At 38.7% G+C, this 18834-nt stretch overlaps 1 protein-coding gene across 1 annotated transcript; it reads left to right on the top strand.

The window, feature by feature from the left end:
- Positions 1–2258: 2258 nt before the first annotated feature.
- On the top strand, positions 2259–18592 carry LOC147235315 (alpha-2-macroglobulin-like). The gene is made up of 36 exons (XM_086177964.1): positions 2259–2338; positions 2458–2638; positions 2723–2876; positions 4336–4388; positions 4818–4838; positions 5308–5473; positions 5550–5634; positions 5727–5865; positions 6372–6489; positions 6603–6712; positions 6820–6981; positions 8311–8541; positions 9277–9340; positions 9420–9565; positions 9676–9825; positions 10081–10221; positions 10308–10395; positions 10509–10647; positions 11331–11556; positions 11889–12015; positions 12173–12294; positions 12367–12418; positions 12735–12818; positions 13439–13615; positions 14033–14108; positions 14316–14472; positions 14567–14641; positions 15296–15458; positions 15719–15906; positions 16371–16583; positions 17152–17273; positions 17650–17740; positions 17828–17896; positions 17983–18088; positions 18219–18260; positions 18372–18592. Exons 1-36 carry the CDS (start codon positions 2259–2261, stop codon positions 18374–18376), a joined length of 4323 nt encoding a protein of 1440 aa, XP_086034090.1. The 3' UTR covers positions 18377–18592.
- The last annotated feature ends 242 nt before the right edge of the window (positions 18593–18834 follow it).

The raw sequence follows: 18834 nt of genomic DNA, 5'->3' as shown, positions 1-18834 counted from the left end.
ATAACATGAACAGAATAATTGTTTTTTCATTCATGTTCTGATTGACCTCACGCAGGCTGGTGAGGGACGCCCAAAGGGCTACAATTAACTGAAGTTTGCAGATGAGATGGCAGTGATAGGATGCATCACCGGCAGAGGCGCAACAGGCTACAATCATCAGTAACTTCTACAGCTGCTTTGTTGAGAGCAACCTGATCACTGAGTGGTGGAGCAGCACCGATGCTCTGGACCGCAGACGCCTGCAGCGAGTGGTAAAGACACTAGAACGCCACTTCCTGCAGAGACTCTACCACCGCGGAGTCCACAGGCGAGCTGCCTCCATCCCCAAGGACTACGCCCAGCCTCAGGATGGACCGGTCACACTCCTACCCTCAGGCCTGGGGTACAGGAGTGAGAAATGTCGAACGACACGTCTAATGAACCCGTTCTACCCGAACCGCCATCAGATTCCTTAACAGCTTACACTTATTCTTCTTTTTCTGCACTTTACATGCTGCACTGCGCATGTAACTACTGCCATTCGCACTTAATTCATCCTTTCATCTGCACTTTGTGAGTTGCACAGCAAGCTGCACTCAGTGTTTTACTTGCACTGCCAACACTGCAACATTAATATTTATAATAACGTTGACACTACCTATTTATTGCCAATACATATCTAAATGACCACCAAGTAAGAATTTCATTGTACAGGGAAACACATTTCCACACGGCATCTGACAATTAACACTTTGAATCTTAAATCTTGAATGTGGGGTGTGATTGAAAGGTTGATTTTTGATTTTTTGATTTTTATGATTTTTTGATTTTTTATGATTTTTTTCAAATCATAATTTGCAGTGAAAATCCTGTTTTGCTTTCTCTCCAAAGTTTATCACGATGACCCTCTTAAAGCATTTACAGAAACCTGGTGGGGTTATACAAATAGCTGTTGACCTATGTCCTGGGTCTCTGTAGTGGTAACATAATGAAAACTTCCACTGTATTTAACATGTAGTTGTTGAGTATTCTAATAATGACAAACTTAAAAGAGAGCTGCCTTTACCTAAAAAGGGGGAGGTTTTGAAAATTTGGTCTTATCTTACGCACAATTACTGAGAAATTGGAAGGATTGTGAAAATACTACATTCCAATGGCATCCCTCTCATTTTGATAAAAGTGCAGGTGAAAAGGTTGCAGCGAGGGTAGGACAACCCACGTGTTTGGTAATGCACAAATGTGGTTTATCACAATGAACTTTTTAATGCTCTGTTTGCATTGAGCCTCTACTGTAATGTTTTACACTTTGCATTGAACGATAAATGTTATCCTTTGTATGTAGTAATCTATCACCAGTGTTTGAGCAGTTTATCAGTTAACAGAGGTTTACTGGGAACTCTAATAGTAAAGAACTTTGGTTTGCATGGCAAAACCAAACATCCCACGCTGGGTAAAGGGCAGTGTTGCAGAAGTAGCTCTAAATGACTCAAAGAACATGTGTTAATTCAGCAATTTTTCAACAAACAAAGGTCAAGCTTTTGTCAAATTTTTGTGGCGTAGTGATTCAAATGCCAAAATACAGCATTTTGGAAAGTCGTCACCTCATTTTTTTTATTTTTCATTTGAAAACATTGCTCACAATAGGGCAAGAGTCATCTAGCTAATTCAGAAGAATTAGAAGAAGGAAAAAATTTGATTTTTTTTTTTTCAAATCCTGAATAGGCATTTTTCAGAAAATGAGGGAGAGGGAACACGGCATAAACCTATTGCTCAAAGCCCAAACCACTTCTACCACAATAATTCATAAAAGAGAGTGTACATGGCTTTCAAGTGTAGGTTGAACTTAACTATTCCACAACTGAATATTAAAACAAATCCAAATAAGTAATAAGACATATGTGTTTTTAGTCAATGCATTAATCACCTGTCAGCTTAAAAAACTTTCATTCCATTTAGTGAATCCTGCACGAAGAGAACTGCTGTTGCGAAACATGCACGTTTAAAAAGCTCATTAGAAAAGGCATTTCATTTCAACCTAAGATTGCGAGCAAATATAAAACCTATTTCTCTATTATTTTTCACTTGATCAGCCTTAAACCATGCGATGTCTACAAACAATTGACTCATAGAAGAGGGTTGAATGAGAGGTCAGCCTGCATGTAGTGTGTCCGAGACACTGGGTGTGTGCGAGTGGGTGTTACGTGGGGAGTGAACCGGGGGCGGTGCCGTTCCAGCGGCTATTTAACAGATCCTGAATCTGCAGCTCATCAGAGTCAGCCATGGGTCATCTCAAGATTCGGTCATGGATCCTTTGCGCCCTCCTGGCCTGGACGTTTGTCGTCCAGACAGAGGCCGGGCCGTAAGTACGCCTTTACCGTCCGCACGCTGACGGCTGCCTAAATAGTTTTGTGTCTTTCCTCGTAATTTTTGAATTTCATCTGAATCCAATAATGTGCGTTTATGTTTTCCTGACTGTAGACAGTACTTGGTGGCCATCCCTGCAGTTATTGAAGCGGGGACTGAGGCCAAATTCTGCTCAAGCCTCTTGCAGCCCAACGAGACTCTGACTATGACTGTTGATTTGAAGACTCCAGAGACGACCACGACCCTCCTCAAACAGACATCCGACACAGCGTTTCATTACTGCAACATTTTTGAGGTAAGCTTGAACGATAAATTCAAGCACTTCACTCTCACAAAAATCTTTGACAACACGTATGCTATGTATAATGTGTCATCACAGGCTCCTCAAGTGGAGAAGGTGGTGTACACGATGGAGGTGACAGTAGAAGGTGCCACATTTTATTCCAGGCAACTCAGAAAAGTCATGGTCAGATCCTTTAACCCACTGACATTCGTCCAAAGCGATAAACCAATCTATCTCCCCGGACAAACAGGTAATTTTGCACAGTATCATCAACGGAAAATGTTGCATTCACTGCAAAGCCTTAATCACTGACAAATGTTTTTATGTACTTAAAGATTTACATTTAGATACACAAATAAAAAGTCTCTACAACTGTAATGGGTTTTGCATTGATAATATACTTGTCTAAATCTACTCGTCGTGGCAACTGGATGTGAATTTCCTCACTTGAAGACATTTCACCCCCTGATGGCAGATGGAACCCCAAATCCAGAAAGATCCACAAACAAAACCCGCCTGGTTACTTTCACATGTGATCCAACAGGTTTCACCCCTTTGTTTCTCATTCTCTGAAGTTTCCAGGTTAATTCCCCCAAATTTGTAACAACACCCTCATTAGCATAACAACCCCCTTCGACTTCTGTCGATCCACTACATTTGCATAACAAGCCATCCTAACCCAGACCCGCCCACAACCCTGCCAGTCATATTGAGAAACTCCCCACAGGCCGTTAAATCTGAAGAAGCGTCTGGGACGACGGCTGAAACATCTTCAAGTGTACAAAGTCCAGAAAGTCCAATTGCCACGACAAGAAGATTTTGATAAAATTCACCCTGACCTGCATGACTGAGAACCTCCACAGGCATATTGATTGTATAACAATAGTTTGTCTGCTTCAGGTTTCAATGGGAAAACATTTTTAGGCAAACCACAAACAATTAGTGAAATCAGGTATTATTTCATGATTAAATATTGCACTTAAGTGAGACGTCCAACATAATGGTGTCTGTCACCGGCATGGAATCCTATCGCCAAGCAGCTGGGGAAAGGCGAGGAGTAGGTGTCAACTTTGCACAAGGAGATGAATTCTCTCCTTATTAGTAAATAAGGAGTTGATTTCAATAAAGCAGAGAAATTGCGACATCAAGCAAGAGATATTGTGACATTTTCATTCTTAAAAATGATACCTAATGATACTATATACACATGTGGTAACCATTGGAGGAAGGCAGGGAGTATGAGTAACCTTTGCACAAGTAGATGAATGTCCTCCTTATGAGTGAATAGGGAGTTGATTGCAAGAAACCACCGAAATCTAGACATCAAGCAGGAGATATTGTGAAATATGCATTGATGGTAACAAATAAACAGGTGGGAAGTGAAGGGTACTTCTGTGCTGCAGTACCATTTCTCAGAGCATTGACGCACTACGGTCGTGTTCTCCAGAATTAAGGCAAAAGAAAAAAAATGAAATATAGCCATTAGTAAATTACTCGAACTCGCATGCATGAGCATGAAATACGTATTTTCAAGTACCTTCAAATAAATGCATTTATAAGTATCGCAACTGCTGTGATGTGAATTATAGGATGGGGAATGGGATGACTCACAGTTTCATATTTGTCATGCAAAAACAGTTCTACATAAATAGTGGACACAAGATGAAGAACAATGTTTCACCTTCTCATCCCTTTTGCACTTCTTTCAGTAAATTTCAGAGTGGTTTCAATGGACACCAAATTCAAAGCTATCAAGGAGATGGTGAGTGTTTAATTTGATTGAAATAAACTATTAAGGATCACCTTTTTTTTTAAACTTTTTGTATCTAGTCATTCCAACTACAGAACAACTAGAGATAATTGACAGCGTCTCAATGTACTGGAATTCAGTGGCAAACACGAGTTGCATAATGAAATGTTCAACAAGAGTTTGTTCTTTAACCTTACGTTTGGATCAATTGGAACCCGGGGAAGGGGGTCAGTACGACACTATCGTACTGAAAAATCAAATGTTTCAAAAGGAAAATCACATTTTGCAAAGATGAAATGCTTTGAATAGAATCATAATGTTTGAATTCAAAAGATCTGGAGAAAGAATGAGTAGACTCAGCATAAAGTCTTTATTCCAGATAATTTGCATATCACGTGTTGAATAACTCTCTCTCTTTCACTCCCTCTGTCTTTTTTGCAGTACAAAACAATTGAAATTGAGGTAAGGCATTATTTACAATGACATTCATATATGAAATGAAATAGATTTCTAAATTTAAAGAAAAATAACAAACTAATAAATGTTGATTATAAAAAAATTCACTCCAAAGCAAATTCTATTGCATATTTTATACAACATCTGGCAACATTCTTACATTTATTGATTTTATTTGATTTATAGGTATGATATAGGATACTTTTAACTCATGTCTGAAGATAAATTACATGTATATCATACCTATTAGCCGGGACTTGGATTTCTTTCCACGTTCCTGTTCTCTAAATGTATTCTGATAATGTAAACTAAGTATACAGCACTTTATTTATTCATTCATCTGTAACTGCATGTAGTGCCAACGTCTTATTATCAGTAGACAAAGAGCTGGTGATTTGAAATTGTCGACTTTGTTTTCACTCGTTTCCTGTTTTTTCATTTCCACTTTTAATCATTATGTCGTTTCTTTGACTAGAATCCTCACAAGTCGCTCATTGGGCAGTGGCTGAACCAAACATCCGATGATAAAATAGTACAGCTGTCTTTTGCCTTGAATGCTGAGGCAGTTCCAGGAAGATACCAAATTATTGTGTCAGCCGGTGAACAGAAAATATACCACAACTTCAAGGTGGAAAAATACGGTAGGTCATGGTGATAGTTGTTTTCCATTTCGATTTATTTGCAATGAATTAAAAAATCTTTTTTTTTTTCACCCAGTTTTGCCCAAATTTGATATCCAGTTAAATACAAAAGATGAGGCCTTTATACCTCAGGAAGAAATCACAGTGGAAGTATGTTCAAAGTAAGTGTATTTAAAATTATCCTAGGTTTGTGAGTGAATATCTCAGTTGTCACAACCCAATTATGATTCCATTTGTATTTCTTGAAAATAAGGTATACATTTGGACAGCCGGTGCCAGGAATTGCAAAAATTGAAGCCTGCCGACCATTAAGCCGCTACGGAGGATATTCCCCGTCAACACCCACACTCGAGGAGTTGATCAACCCCCCATGCTTCACTGAAGAGAAGCAGGTACGGTCGCATCTCTCAGCTGCACAAAAGGCATGACATTTCAAAACACAAGGCATTTCAACAAAAATCAGTTTAAAAGATAAAACCCAGTTCCCGGTCTGGACTGAAGTAGGTCATTTTCGAGTCAAGGACAACAATCTGGCTGGTTTAAACTTTGGAACAACGCACCTGAGGATCTCGGCCTTTCGGTTGAGGTTTTTTATTTAGCAATTTATTTATTTTGCTTTTTATTTGATATCCACATCAGATTAGAAACATTTATTTAATGATTTATGATAGCATTTCTCCTTAAGTTCAGTAACTCAGTAAACGCAATGGAATTGAGAGAGGCTACAGTTTTTTATCATCATTCGTGATCTTAATCACTGATAATTGGCAAATAATGTGACAAGAAATAAATATGAATAATGCATTTATAATAATAAAACAGTGAACCGAGGGGAGGAAATGTTGGATTTTTTTTCAATATCTTTATTTCTTTTCTCATTTCTTACTTTACATTTTAGATAAATATGATGGGATGTGCCACCTTTACCGTGGCGATGTCAACTTTCACAAAAATCAGCCCCAAGGCCCTTCAAGATAGGCTTGAAATAAAAGCTGAAGTAGTGGAGGAGGGCACAGGTACGCTTTCAAATGTTATATATCATATTTATGCAAAAAAAAACCCAACATAATATGGTGGATTCATTCAGAAGCAAATGCATTTTTCAACAACATTGGGTCTTCTCATCCAGGTGTTACACACAAACAACAAAAAGAAGTGAGGCTTTCATACGTTCTCGGAACGCTGTCGTTCGTCCAAACACCTGAAATATATGAGACGGGAGCAGATTTGTCGGGAAAAGTGAGTTCCAAATATTCTCGCACGTCTTTCTATTTCCATGGGATTCTACACACCTGGATCAATCATTATCGGCCTTCACAGTAACGAAAGCATGTGCATTTCGACAGGTTAAAGCCGTCTATTTCAATGGTTCGGTCGCTGCTGATATGACTCTTCACCTGTTTGATGGAAGATGGCCAAGAAATCTGCTCGCTAACCTCACGACCGGCGGTGACGGTATTGCTGTCTTCTCCCTACCCACCGAGGACAAGGTTTCAATGTCTCTCCACGTAAGTTGCAACAAAATCATGCCCCCGTAAACATGATGCTCGGACCTGCTCGGACATTTACAGTACAATTGATTTAAGTCCAATGAAAGTTAACTTATTTCTATTCTTTGCTGTTTGGATCGAGTTTTTTTTATATACAACATTCTGTTTTCGACACAGGCCAGGCTTTTACTTTGCAGTGTAAAATGAAATAAAATATGACAATGTTTAGATAAAATAAAATGAAGTAAACTGAAATAAAGTAAAATAGTACAGTAAAACACAGTATTAAAGCGTAATTATGATACTTTAATTGTTAAACAACCAATAACAATAATAATGAATAGATCATACCTTTACAGCAGCATGCATTTTCAAATAACACGGGTCGTGCTGAAAATATCACTCTACTTTGTAAAAACTGTAGTAACTGAGACTAATAGCATCATTACTTGATGTGCGATCTTTTTACGAATCTGATCCAAAATGTTATTTTTCATAACAAATTGTTTAGTAATCTAGGCAAGTGTAGATCATTTTTAATCATCCATCCATCCCAGGTGTCATCAGGCGAAAGGCATTACACCCTGAACACTCTGTATCTTTTTAATTCCTCTTTCTTCAGCTGCAGGGAATCTTCAAATCTTTGGACTTAAGACCTTAAAACACTTTATAGCCTTGACTTTGACACTTTATTTGTATTTCTCACCCCCCCCCCTTTTTTTTTTACTGTTTATACAATTTCCTACTATTATTTATTATTGTTATTTTTTACTTGAAACTCTGGCACAACAATTTCCTTCGGGATAAATAAAGTTATTCTTATTCTTATTCTTATTCTTATTCTTATTCTTATTCTTATTCTTATTCTTATTCTTATTCTTATTCTTATTCTTATTCTTATTCTTATTCTTATTCTTATTCTTATTCTTATTCTTATTCTTATTCTTATTCTTATTCTTATTCTTATTCTTATTCTTATTCTTATTCTTAAAGAGAGGCAACCATTCATTTACTCACTCATGCAGGGCAATTTTCCCACTTTTTTCCAATTAACCTGCTGCATGTCTTTGGACTGCGGGAGGAAACCGGAGAACCCGGAGGAAACTCACGCAGATACGAGAAAAATATGCAAGCTCCATAGATATATAAGTATATTATAAAAAAATATCAATAAATTGTGGATTTAGTTGTGTTGATTTTGCTTGTGTGTGTCTGCTTGTGTGCAAGTAAACCCAATAAATTACAAATGAATTTACACATTTGTTTAAGATACTATAACCATTTCAACATTTCATGTACCTTTTATTCCTCTGGGCACATTCATGGTGTTTCTTTTGTCAACCTTAGGTACGGGCCACTCTCGATCCAGATCACCACCACCACCAAGTTCCACACTTTGAAGATGCAGATTTCACTGCAAAATTGGCCCAAGCTCCTTCTGACAACACAAGGCCAGTCAGCTCCCTGACCGTGTCCAAGATAACTAGGGATATGATTGTCTGTGGAAGGGAAACATCAGTCAACATCCATTACACTGTTGTTGGAGAGAGTCAAGCTGTCCTCTCTGTGATGTATCTGGTGAGTTGGACGTGCTTAGACTCACTTCTGGACACGGATGCATAAAAATCACAGAAAATCGTCAGTGAATTAAAATCTTTTTACCAAGGCTGCTGATCCACAGTTGTTAAATGTACATTTAATTTAATTAAACCATGATCCCCAAGTGCTCCAGCATAGTTAACCAAACGTCACGAGTCAAACCTTTGAACAGCAGTTGTGGGTATCAAAAATATATAATGATGATGATAATTTGTATAGTCGTAATGTCAAAAAAATGCAACTGATGTCAATAGTGTATGTTAGTATGTGACATCATCACCATGGTGATGTTTATTTGTGCCCAAAACAACACAATTTATCAGTCAGATGTCGCCAAAATAGGAAAATTCTGTGTCTTTTACACAGATGGGTAAAACTGTACATGTGTTCCGTTGCAATGGTAACATTTACATTACAGAATCAGCATAATCGATCCAAATATTTGAGATAACCACGGCCTCCGTGGCTAATATGAATCGCAATCTAGTAGGGCTTTCGCATTTCAGGATGCAGGAATGCTTTCTGAGTCGAAAAAGCAATACGGATCTTTTTTAACGTTTTTTTTCAGTATCAGGTGTGGCTGGAGATGTCCATCCTAAACTAAATTACAAACTAATGTGTGTGTGTGTGAGTGTGTGCATATACTTGTATTTTTTATGCCAAAAATAAAAATGAAAGAATTCAATTTTATTACCCTGACATTAAATTTTCCAGGTCTTATCCAGAGGTATCATCGTCCAACATGGAGTTTTGGAAGTGCAAACTCAAGATCAGCTGGGTGGGTAAATACTGAAATAAATCCAAGGACAGTTAATCAGAGGCAGAGGGTTTGTGACCTTTTGGTTTTAATGTTTCAGTGACCAAGGGAAGTCTGGAGATCCAGGTAATGGTTTCTCCAGAGATGTCACCGGTCTTCCAAGTTGTGGCTTATGCTGTCCTTCCCAGCGAGACTGTGATCGCCACCAGCTCCGATTTCCCTTTTGAGAAGTGCTTCAAGAACCAGGTGAGTGAACAAGGAGATGGATAAAAAGTGAGTGGAACAGTCAAATGCAAGTCAGATTCGTGAATGTCCATGTGTGTGTGTGTGTGTGTGTGTGTGTGTGTGTGTCTCAGGTGTCTGTTGAGTTTTCCCAGCCCAAGGCTGTCCCAGGGGAGAAAAGCATCATGCACATAACTACTGACCCAAACTCTTTGTGTGGAGTGAGTGTCATCGACCAGAGCGTCCTCATCAAGGAGCCGGGGAAGACCTTGAATGCAGAAACGGTAATAACTGCTACCAAGTTGAATAAAGTTTAAAAAAATATAATATAGAAAAGTAAAATTCCTTCCTTCACATTTTGCACATTGGAGGGATCTGTTGTTTTCACTGCGATAGACGCAACCAGCTATTTCATGAATCATATCTATATTTCTAGTTTTGTACACCGGATAGGATCAGATCTAGTGGGAGGCCATTTTTCTCTGCCTTCTCTGGTGACCTGCTTGTAAATAAAATTTAAACAATATCATTCTTTTCAGATAATGAATTTGCTACCTGTCAAAAAATCAAACTTCATCCCATACGAGGTTGAAGACGAAACACACTGTCTACCCGTGAGACACAGAAGATACGTGATGCCATACCCAACTGGTGACAATGATGCATTTACCGTTTTCAATGTAAATGTCATAACATCCCTCGTTGATAACTACTTCTGTCATTCACGTGGTTCATTTTTAACATCTTCATTTGCTTGTTAACGCAGAATATTGGACTCAAGATGGCGACAAATCTATTTATCAGAATGCCTCCCTGCCTCAGGTTTAGAGGAAGAGAATACCACTTTGGTCACGGTACCCCATTTCTTTTCTTTTTATTTCTTTCCGTCAGGTCATGCATGGGGAACATTTAGCTTCACCAAAGTTTTTTTTTTTTTTTTCAATTCTGTATTGCCTCTTCTTTCCAGGTCTTAGAATGTACGACTCTCCTCCCATGAGAACATCTTTTATACAGATGTCTATGGGCGGAGGAGCTGCGCCAGAACCGATTGTAACAGTCCGTAATTTCTTCCCGGAGACCTGGATATGGGATCTGTTTCCAGTTGGGTGAGCACAAGATGCACAATATGCATATGCACAAATTTGTTTCAAACAATACATTGAGGAGATTTTGTAAGTTCTGGCAACTTAGATAAGAATAAGGCTTTTTTGCTTGCGGAAGGTACAACACCTTTTGTCCTTAAACACCCTTGTGAAGTGAGGAAAAAGGATTTGAAATGCCAGCAAACTTTTACACTACTTTTAGATCACTGTGAAGTGCCGAATGAATTTCAATATGGAAAAATTGTAGGCGTATTCCAAATTGTTTTGTCTAGCAGGGTGTTAAAGGTTAAACATCTATGGACTGGATTGCTGTTGTGGTGATTTACAGTCCACCGTTGACTTTTAATGCCTGAACAATTTTTCCGGGATCATTGTTTTTACAACAAAACTGGCTGTTGCTTCAGCCATAACGGTATTTTGAGTTCTTATTTTCCATGTTAGAAAGACATCCATCAAACTTCGCATTTAAATATTTTATAGGCATGATAAGAACAACCCCCAGCTTGGGGATTTACTGCTTCTCCTGCATTTACTCCCATAACATTTATTTAGTTTTGCCAGCAACAACACATTTTATATAGATATAGATATAGATATAGATATAGATATAGACGCACACATATATAATTTAGATATAGATGAATGCATTCTTTTTTGAATGACAAAACATATGTTTTTTAATCCAGAGATTCTGGAAAGACAGCTCACTCCGTCGTCGTCCCGGACACCATCACCACATGGGAGTCGGAGGTCTTCTGCCTGTCTCCAGAGGGCATTGGCGTCGCTCCCCGTCAAAACCTGACTGTGTTCCAGCCCTTCTTCCTCGAGATCACCCTGCCTTACTCCATCATCCGCGGGGAATCTTTCGAACTGAAGGCGACCGTGTTCAACTTCATGTCCAGCCCTATCATGGTAATTTTTTTAGACTCTCAAAATTCAATGTTTTATATCAATAGGACTAGATTCTGTAATTGTGAGAGGTGTTACTAGGTGAAGTTTTACCGACTTTTCGCACGATTGTTACCTGACCACCTGCATTTAAAAAGGATATATCAAGCTTTTCTCCGAACGCTCATGAATACGGGCCTCTCTTGTTGAGGTTCATGAATGAAAATGAGTCAAAATTTACAGTAAAGCACCTGAATCAGACATTTCCCATTTTTTTACATCTACTTCGACACACTCCCCAAGTCTTTCCCGGCATCTTCGGATATATAATTATTTTCATTATCCCTCTTAATTAGGTGGTGGTGACGCCATCACCCAGTTTGGATTACACCCTCGAACCTCTCTCGGCTGATCTGTCCTCATCTTGCTTCCGTCCCAATGAGCGCAAGACCTTCAAATGGAAAATGGTACCCAAAACTCTAGGTGAGCCGAAAGGTTTTTTCTCTGCAGGATAGCACAGAAGCGTAAACCTCTTGCCTTTTTTTCCTTTTTACTTTGACAAATTACAGGGCTGCTGCTTCAGCAATACGAACAGTAAAGACACCAACCTTCATATAGAGTTTTAATTTTCAATTTCCAGGGGTTGTTGATGTATCTCTGATGGCCGAGGCCGTACCGTCTCCGATTTCTTGCGGCAACGACATCGTGAGCGTGCCAGAAAGAGGTCGCATCGACAGGGTCACCAAATCCCTCATCGTAAAGGTTTGTATGGGATGAAAGGTAAATGTCGCCACCGGTCAAAATAAAATAATTTCATGTTTACTTTCTTCTCAGCCCGAGGGAACCGAAGTGTCCAAGAGCCACAATTGGCTGCTCTGTCCAAATGGTCAGTATGGTTTCGGACATGACAATATTCTCTGCACTGCACATCTAGCATTTACAGGGAGGAAAACCAAACAAAACTGTCAAATGCATACAACTGATGTGTATTCTCTCCAAAATAACAACCTTTCTTTGAATTAATAGTTGAAAGAATAGAAGAAAAAACATATGCACATTGCATCATAGCACAATACTTATTCAAAGATGAAAACATTCTCTTGTGTAGTGGTGTGTAATCCGCTTGAAAAAAAAGTTTATCTTGTTGCCAATCACACCTAAATAAAAGTTTTATTTAAGGACTGTTTTCTTTTTGCACACAGGACAATCTCTGACTGAAGAAATAGAGATCGCACTTCCTGGAAACGTGATTGAAGGATCAGCTCGCGCATCGCTATCTGTTTTGGGTAAACTTTCAACATTTGTTTCGCTTTTCTTGCTCTCAAAAAGTCAACCCCAATCAATTTTGCCATCATACCATAAATCATATGAAGCTCATAAAAGTTGTAGTTTGGCTTGGATGGAGTCAGCATATACAGGACGTGCATTTCAGTAGTTAACGGTGAAAACACCGGTACACCAACACAAGCAAGCATGGGCCAAAAAAGCATTGCACACATGCCCCTGTTTATTTTTAAAAACCCTTTTTTAGATATACAAATGGATATTTTTCAATGGATAGGGATGAACTGCAGCCCAACTCTGTTGTTTGTCATGTCGAACCTCTGAAAAATGCCACATCGAATCATTGCACCAATGTAAATTTCATGCCACTGTGTGAACAAGCGCAGTTTCATGACAGAGGGGTTTCAGTTTGATCGGTATCAGTGTAAGAGTTTGTCACTTGCACTACATGTCCATCAATGTCATCACCTCCTGTATTTGCATCTCATACTGTAAATGCATCGGTCACAGCTGCAGCAGATCTTTTTAACGTTTCATCCAATTTATTAATTTGAAGCAATCCCATTCGCTCAGTTGATTTTACTCATGTGTTTAAGATCATCAAGTCGACGTCTTGTTGCAGGTGACATCCTGGGCCGGGCCTTGAAAAACCTGGATGGGCTTTTGAGAATGCCGTATGGATGTGGAGAGCAGAATCTGGCCCTCCTGGCCCCAAATATTTACATCCTCCAGTACCTGAAAGGCACAGATCAGCTGACTCCTGCCATCCTGAAAAAGGCTTCCAACTTCCTGACTAGCGGTGAGAATCTGATGAAGACCTGCTACATAGTTCATGTGATTAGATAAGATGACGCAGTGTTTATTTTTTTATCTGAATGGAAAAATCCTCAGTACTTGATGTCAGTTGAACGAGTTTTGCAGCATGATTTCATAACGCATTCAGCACCTTCTTGCAAATCCAGCATGGAAAAAAATCTGCCCCCAAGTGAAGGAAAAATGGTATAGATAATGCATGAATGAAATTTCACATAATGTCAACGCTTTTATTTTCAAAAGTCTTATAGGATCTGAAATAAATAGAAAAATGTGTGTCACAGGGTGACATGCGGGCTGGACATTTCCCGCCACCGGGAATTCGTGCAAAATCCCAACATTCATCAATACAGATCAATGTCAGCTGTAAATTGTGGGTTGTCGGCTTGTCTTTGTCACTCAGGCTATCAGAGACAACTGAATTACAAACACGACGATGGCGGATACAGCACATTTGGAACAGGCGTTCAGAACACTTGGTAAGCCGGAAAAACAATTGGCAATATTCAGCATGGGGGTGGGGTTACAGACATGGGGTTCTTCTTCTCAATAAACTTTCCAAAAGAAATAACCACTATTGCGACTGTGCCAACAACATGGCAAAGTTGACAGTGCTGTTTCTATGTTGTTGTATTTTTTGTTCATTTGGGTTTTTTCTCGGGGGCGTGGTGGTTTTCTGTGCGCAGGCTTACCACTTTTGTGGTTAGATCCTTCACCGGTGCGAAGAATTTCATCTTCATCGATCCAGAAGTTATTACGCAGTCCAAAAACTGGTTGGAGAGGAAACAAAAGGAGAGTGGCTGTTTCCAGCAGTCAGGCAGACTCTTTAATAACAGGATGAAGGTAAGCTCAAAGTTAAGGACACAAGGCCCGGGATGGACCTGAATGATGGATGCGCAGAGACGATAACGTCTTTATAATGTTTCTCCATTCGCAGGGCGGTGTGTCCGATGAAGTGACCCTCACTGCTTACATCACCATCACTTTCTTGGAGATGGGAATGCTTCCCAATGTGAGTGAATATTTTGGATAGTTCATCCACTCACAAATCCAAAGTTGCATTTTCTTTTTACTGCAGACAGGAGCACGTAAGAGAAAGACCAAAGAAGATTTATGTACATAGTGAAAAAGGACGAGGAGTTAGTTGATGTGAGAAAAGGGGATACAGAGAGTTAGATGGGGGATGTTTATTCACTACAGCGACCCCTTAAGGGAAAAGAAAGAAAGGAAAAGGAAAAGGGGAAGATTAATTAATAATGTTAACACAATATTAACACAATAATTAATATTGGATTAATAAATAGTAATATGCTAAAATAACCTTATATATGTTGTATAATAACAATAATTGCAAAAATAGTTATAATAATGTATCATTGCCATTATTATTATCATTATTTTATTATTATTATTATTATTATTATTGTCGTTATTATTATCGTTATTATTATCGTTATTATTAAGATGCTACTATCATGTCAGCAGGAAAATTTTCCCAGACAGTTATTGAAATTTCCTAAAGGTGTCAAGGAGTTGTCGAACACTCCCTGGAAAATTGCTCGAATTGCAAGAATTTACAATAAAATCAGCAAGGAATAAGTATCTTTTTAAGATATTGCTTCCTCTAAAACACCATAATGTAGAACGTGTGTTTAATATGTAACAGGATCCTGTGGTGAAGAATAGTCTTACATGCCTTAAGGCATCCCTGCCTGGCCTCCAAAACACCTACACAATGTCTCTGATGGCGTACGTCTTCACATTGGCTGGAGATATGGAAATCAGGTCTATGCTTCTGGAGAAGTTGGACAAGGTTGCGGTGCATGAAGGTGAGTCATCCTCGCTTCACAACAAATCACAGGACGGACTGCAGAATCTCTTGCACCTGTTGATGTTTGTATCACAAAACAGTTTCAGAAACAGATAAAGCAGTGAAACAACCCCCTCAGAATTTGAATGTTGTCTATTTTTTGAGATGATGTTTGTGCATGACCAGTTCTGTGTTATCTCGTGTGTCGGCGGGAAATGTGCGCCTCAATCGAACGCCATTGATCGAAATGAGGCCAAAGGTTACGTTTTGTACCTCCAGGCTCCTCCCTCCACTGGTCTCAAGTAGCAACGGACACATCGGACTCTCTGTCGGTGGAGATCAGCTCCTACGTGTTGCTGGCCAAACTGAGCATCCCTCCAACCACCGCGGACCTGGGCTATGCCTCAAACATCATCAGATGGCTGACAAAACAGCAGAATTACTATGGAGGCTTCTCATCCACTCAGGTTAATGCCAAATCGCTGCAAATTTTTTAATCTATTTTCTGTTGTATCATATATTGACTTTTTTATTTTATTTTATTTTATTTTATTTTATTTTATTTTATTTTATTTTATTTTATTTTATTTTATTTTATTTTATTTTATTTTATTTTTTATTGCATTTTATTTTATTTTATTTTATTTAGACAATATTTGAAAGTGAAGGGGAACTTGTTTTATCAAAGTTTCTTGTGAAACTAAACTGGGACGCAATGGCTCTTTGTTTTGGATGAATTCACCCTAAACTTTTGTGATGGAAAGCTGTTACTGAAAATATGACACGCAATATTATATTTAAGATGCATAATACCATCATTTCCATTTAATGCATTTGTTGTGTCATAAGAACATTTAATCACAATCTTGGGATTGATTACCCCACCGTAAGAAATTGCACGTGGCTGACTTTATGCGCGTCCATGTTGCAGGACACAGTGACCGCCCTGCAGGCTCTGGCTCTTTACTCCACTCTGGTGTTCAGTCCGAAGGGGTCCAGCACAGTCACAGTCCAGGGTCCCAATCAACAGGTCACATTTGATGTGAACCAAGACAACAAACTGGTCTACCAAGAGAAGCTGTTGACGGACACAGCAGGAAAATACTCCATGGAAGTAAAGGGAACCACATGTGCTTCAATTCAGGTCAGTAAACAAATGGCGAAGGCTTTGGATGAGATGACCATGATCCGCAGTTCATGCCCACATTTTTGGGGTAGACATGGTTCATGGCATAATAATAATTAATAAATGTATAAACAAATGATGATATTTAATATATTTATATTAAACGAATTGAGTCATATGGTTGTTGTTTTTTTTCATTTAATAAATGAAAAACAATGATTAAAGGAAAACTAATAATTCAATTTTAAAATTGTTTGTTGGGTGATTTTTTTTTTAACTATGTACCAGTAATAATTATTTCTTTGGTACTTATGTAATGCCTATGATTATTATTATCATTATTATTATCAAAACATTCATTTAGTCATTATTAGTAGTATTTCATTGTGAAATTGTGATCTCAATTGAGGATTTATGCTCAGGTTACAGACCGCTGCAAATTGATTACTTAATGATTTGATTTATTTTTAATCATTTTAATGATTATTGGAACCCAGTATGACAAACGGGAATTCAATGACAATATTTTCTTTTGTTTATTTATTTATTTTAGAATTAATTACCAAACTTTCCTCATGTGTTGCAGCTTGCCCTTCACTATAACATCCCCCCTCCTTCCACGTCTTCCACTCTGATGGTTTCAGTTGAGGTTGCTGTCGTCTTAAGCACGTCAGCAGAATACAAACTCCATCTGGATATAAAAGCTCTGTAAGTTCTCATATTTTTGATATCCTGACCACCAGCATGTTTATTCTAGAACCCCAAAGTGTCAGTATTAACCATGTACCCCATGCTAACCAAACCCTATGCTAACCATTAAGGTTAGCATAGGGTTTTAAACTTTGGTCTAATAGATAGATTGTGTTTTGTTTGTGTCGCGTCAACACAAAATCCTGGTGAACATAATCACTAGTGTGGTGCGAATGCGACACATGATTGTGAATAACAGGCTGCCTGCAGAGACACCATATAGCAAATTTGCATCCCATGTTCACAGCAAACTGTTGTAAAACAGCTCTCTCATGATTAAGATATCTGTGAAAAGGTGTGACACATATCACTATTTATTTTGGTTCCATTACAGCTATACAGGGAAGGATGGCCGTTCAAACATGGTGATCATAGATGTCAAACTGTTGTCTGGATTTGTTCCAGACTCCGCTTCTATCAAAACGGTGAGCAATCAAAAGAAACAAGTGGTAATATTTCACATCGGTCTTTTACAGTCATAGTTGACCCGTGTTAATTCCACTTCCTCACAGCTCAAAGGCTCCTTCCCGGTGAGCCGGGTGGAACAAGAAAAAGATCACGTCCTCATCTACATGGATTCGGTGAGAGGAACTTAGCAGGCAATGCGACGTAACTTGACCCCGTTCCGATTTCTCACAGTTCACCGCGTGTGTTCTTTTTCCAACAGATGCCAAAGGACCTACGGATCCCCCTTTCATTAGTGCTCGATCGGCAGCACGTAGTGAGCGGACTGAAGCCGGCATTGGTCAAGATCTACGACTACTACCAGCCAAGTAAGTCACATGCTCTGTACTTACTGTGCAACCAAGTTTCAGACTGAAAATTTAAAAAAAGAATTACTTTTCCCCTTTTTTTGCTTTATTGTTCTTAATCTCATCTCTTTCTTCTTCCTTCTCCTCTCAGCTGACAAGCATGAGACAGAATACATCATCAGTGTCAGTTCAGGTAAAAAACACTAAAACACACTCATAGGCGAGAAAGGAAAAAAATATGTCAGACAACAAATTCTTATTGATTGTAAATGTAAAAACTATTTTTTTTTGCTTGCTTTTTCAGACTGAGGGTTGAGGTCCGACCGCTCTATGACCCAGTGCTGATTCCATACTAAAAAGGGCATGCGTTTCATTTTTACATCATCTATCTCCAGATCTCTGCATAACCCTTCACACAGCACGTGTATTAGTGTTCAGCTATAAACACTCGCATCTGTATTACTCCAATATGTATGAAGTTAAACCCATTATTGAAAATAAAATAATGTGTTTCTAATGCAGAAACTGCACGTTATTGACTGGACTTTATGTTGCCGCCGAAGCTGAGGTGGATTTTGGATGATTTTGCATTGTCTTATTCAACCACCTCACTTAATCTCATTAATACATACTTTGAAACTTAAGCCTCAAAACACTACTAGTTCTTTTTATCTTTTTGAATTGTGAAGTACATCAAGTGACAGGTTTTCAACTTGAACATGAAGTGACGCTTAATCGCCACTCGGGGGCAACAGATATGCATAAAA

Source organism: Fistularia commersonii, chromosome 3 (assembly GCF_037954325.1).
Source record: "Fistularia commersonii isolate RoL2024-O1a breed Wild chromosome 3, RoL_Fcom_v1.0, whole genome shotgun sequence".
In the NCBI taxonomy this organism is placed as follows: Eukaryota; Metazoa; Chordata; class Actinopteri; order Syngnathiformes; family Fistulariidae; genus Fistularia; species Fistularia commersonii.
The sequence above is the reverse complement of the archived record's forward strand: the minus strand, read 5'-3'. Positions and strand labels throughout refer to the sequence as shown.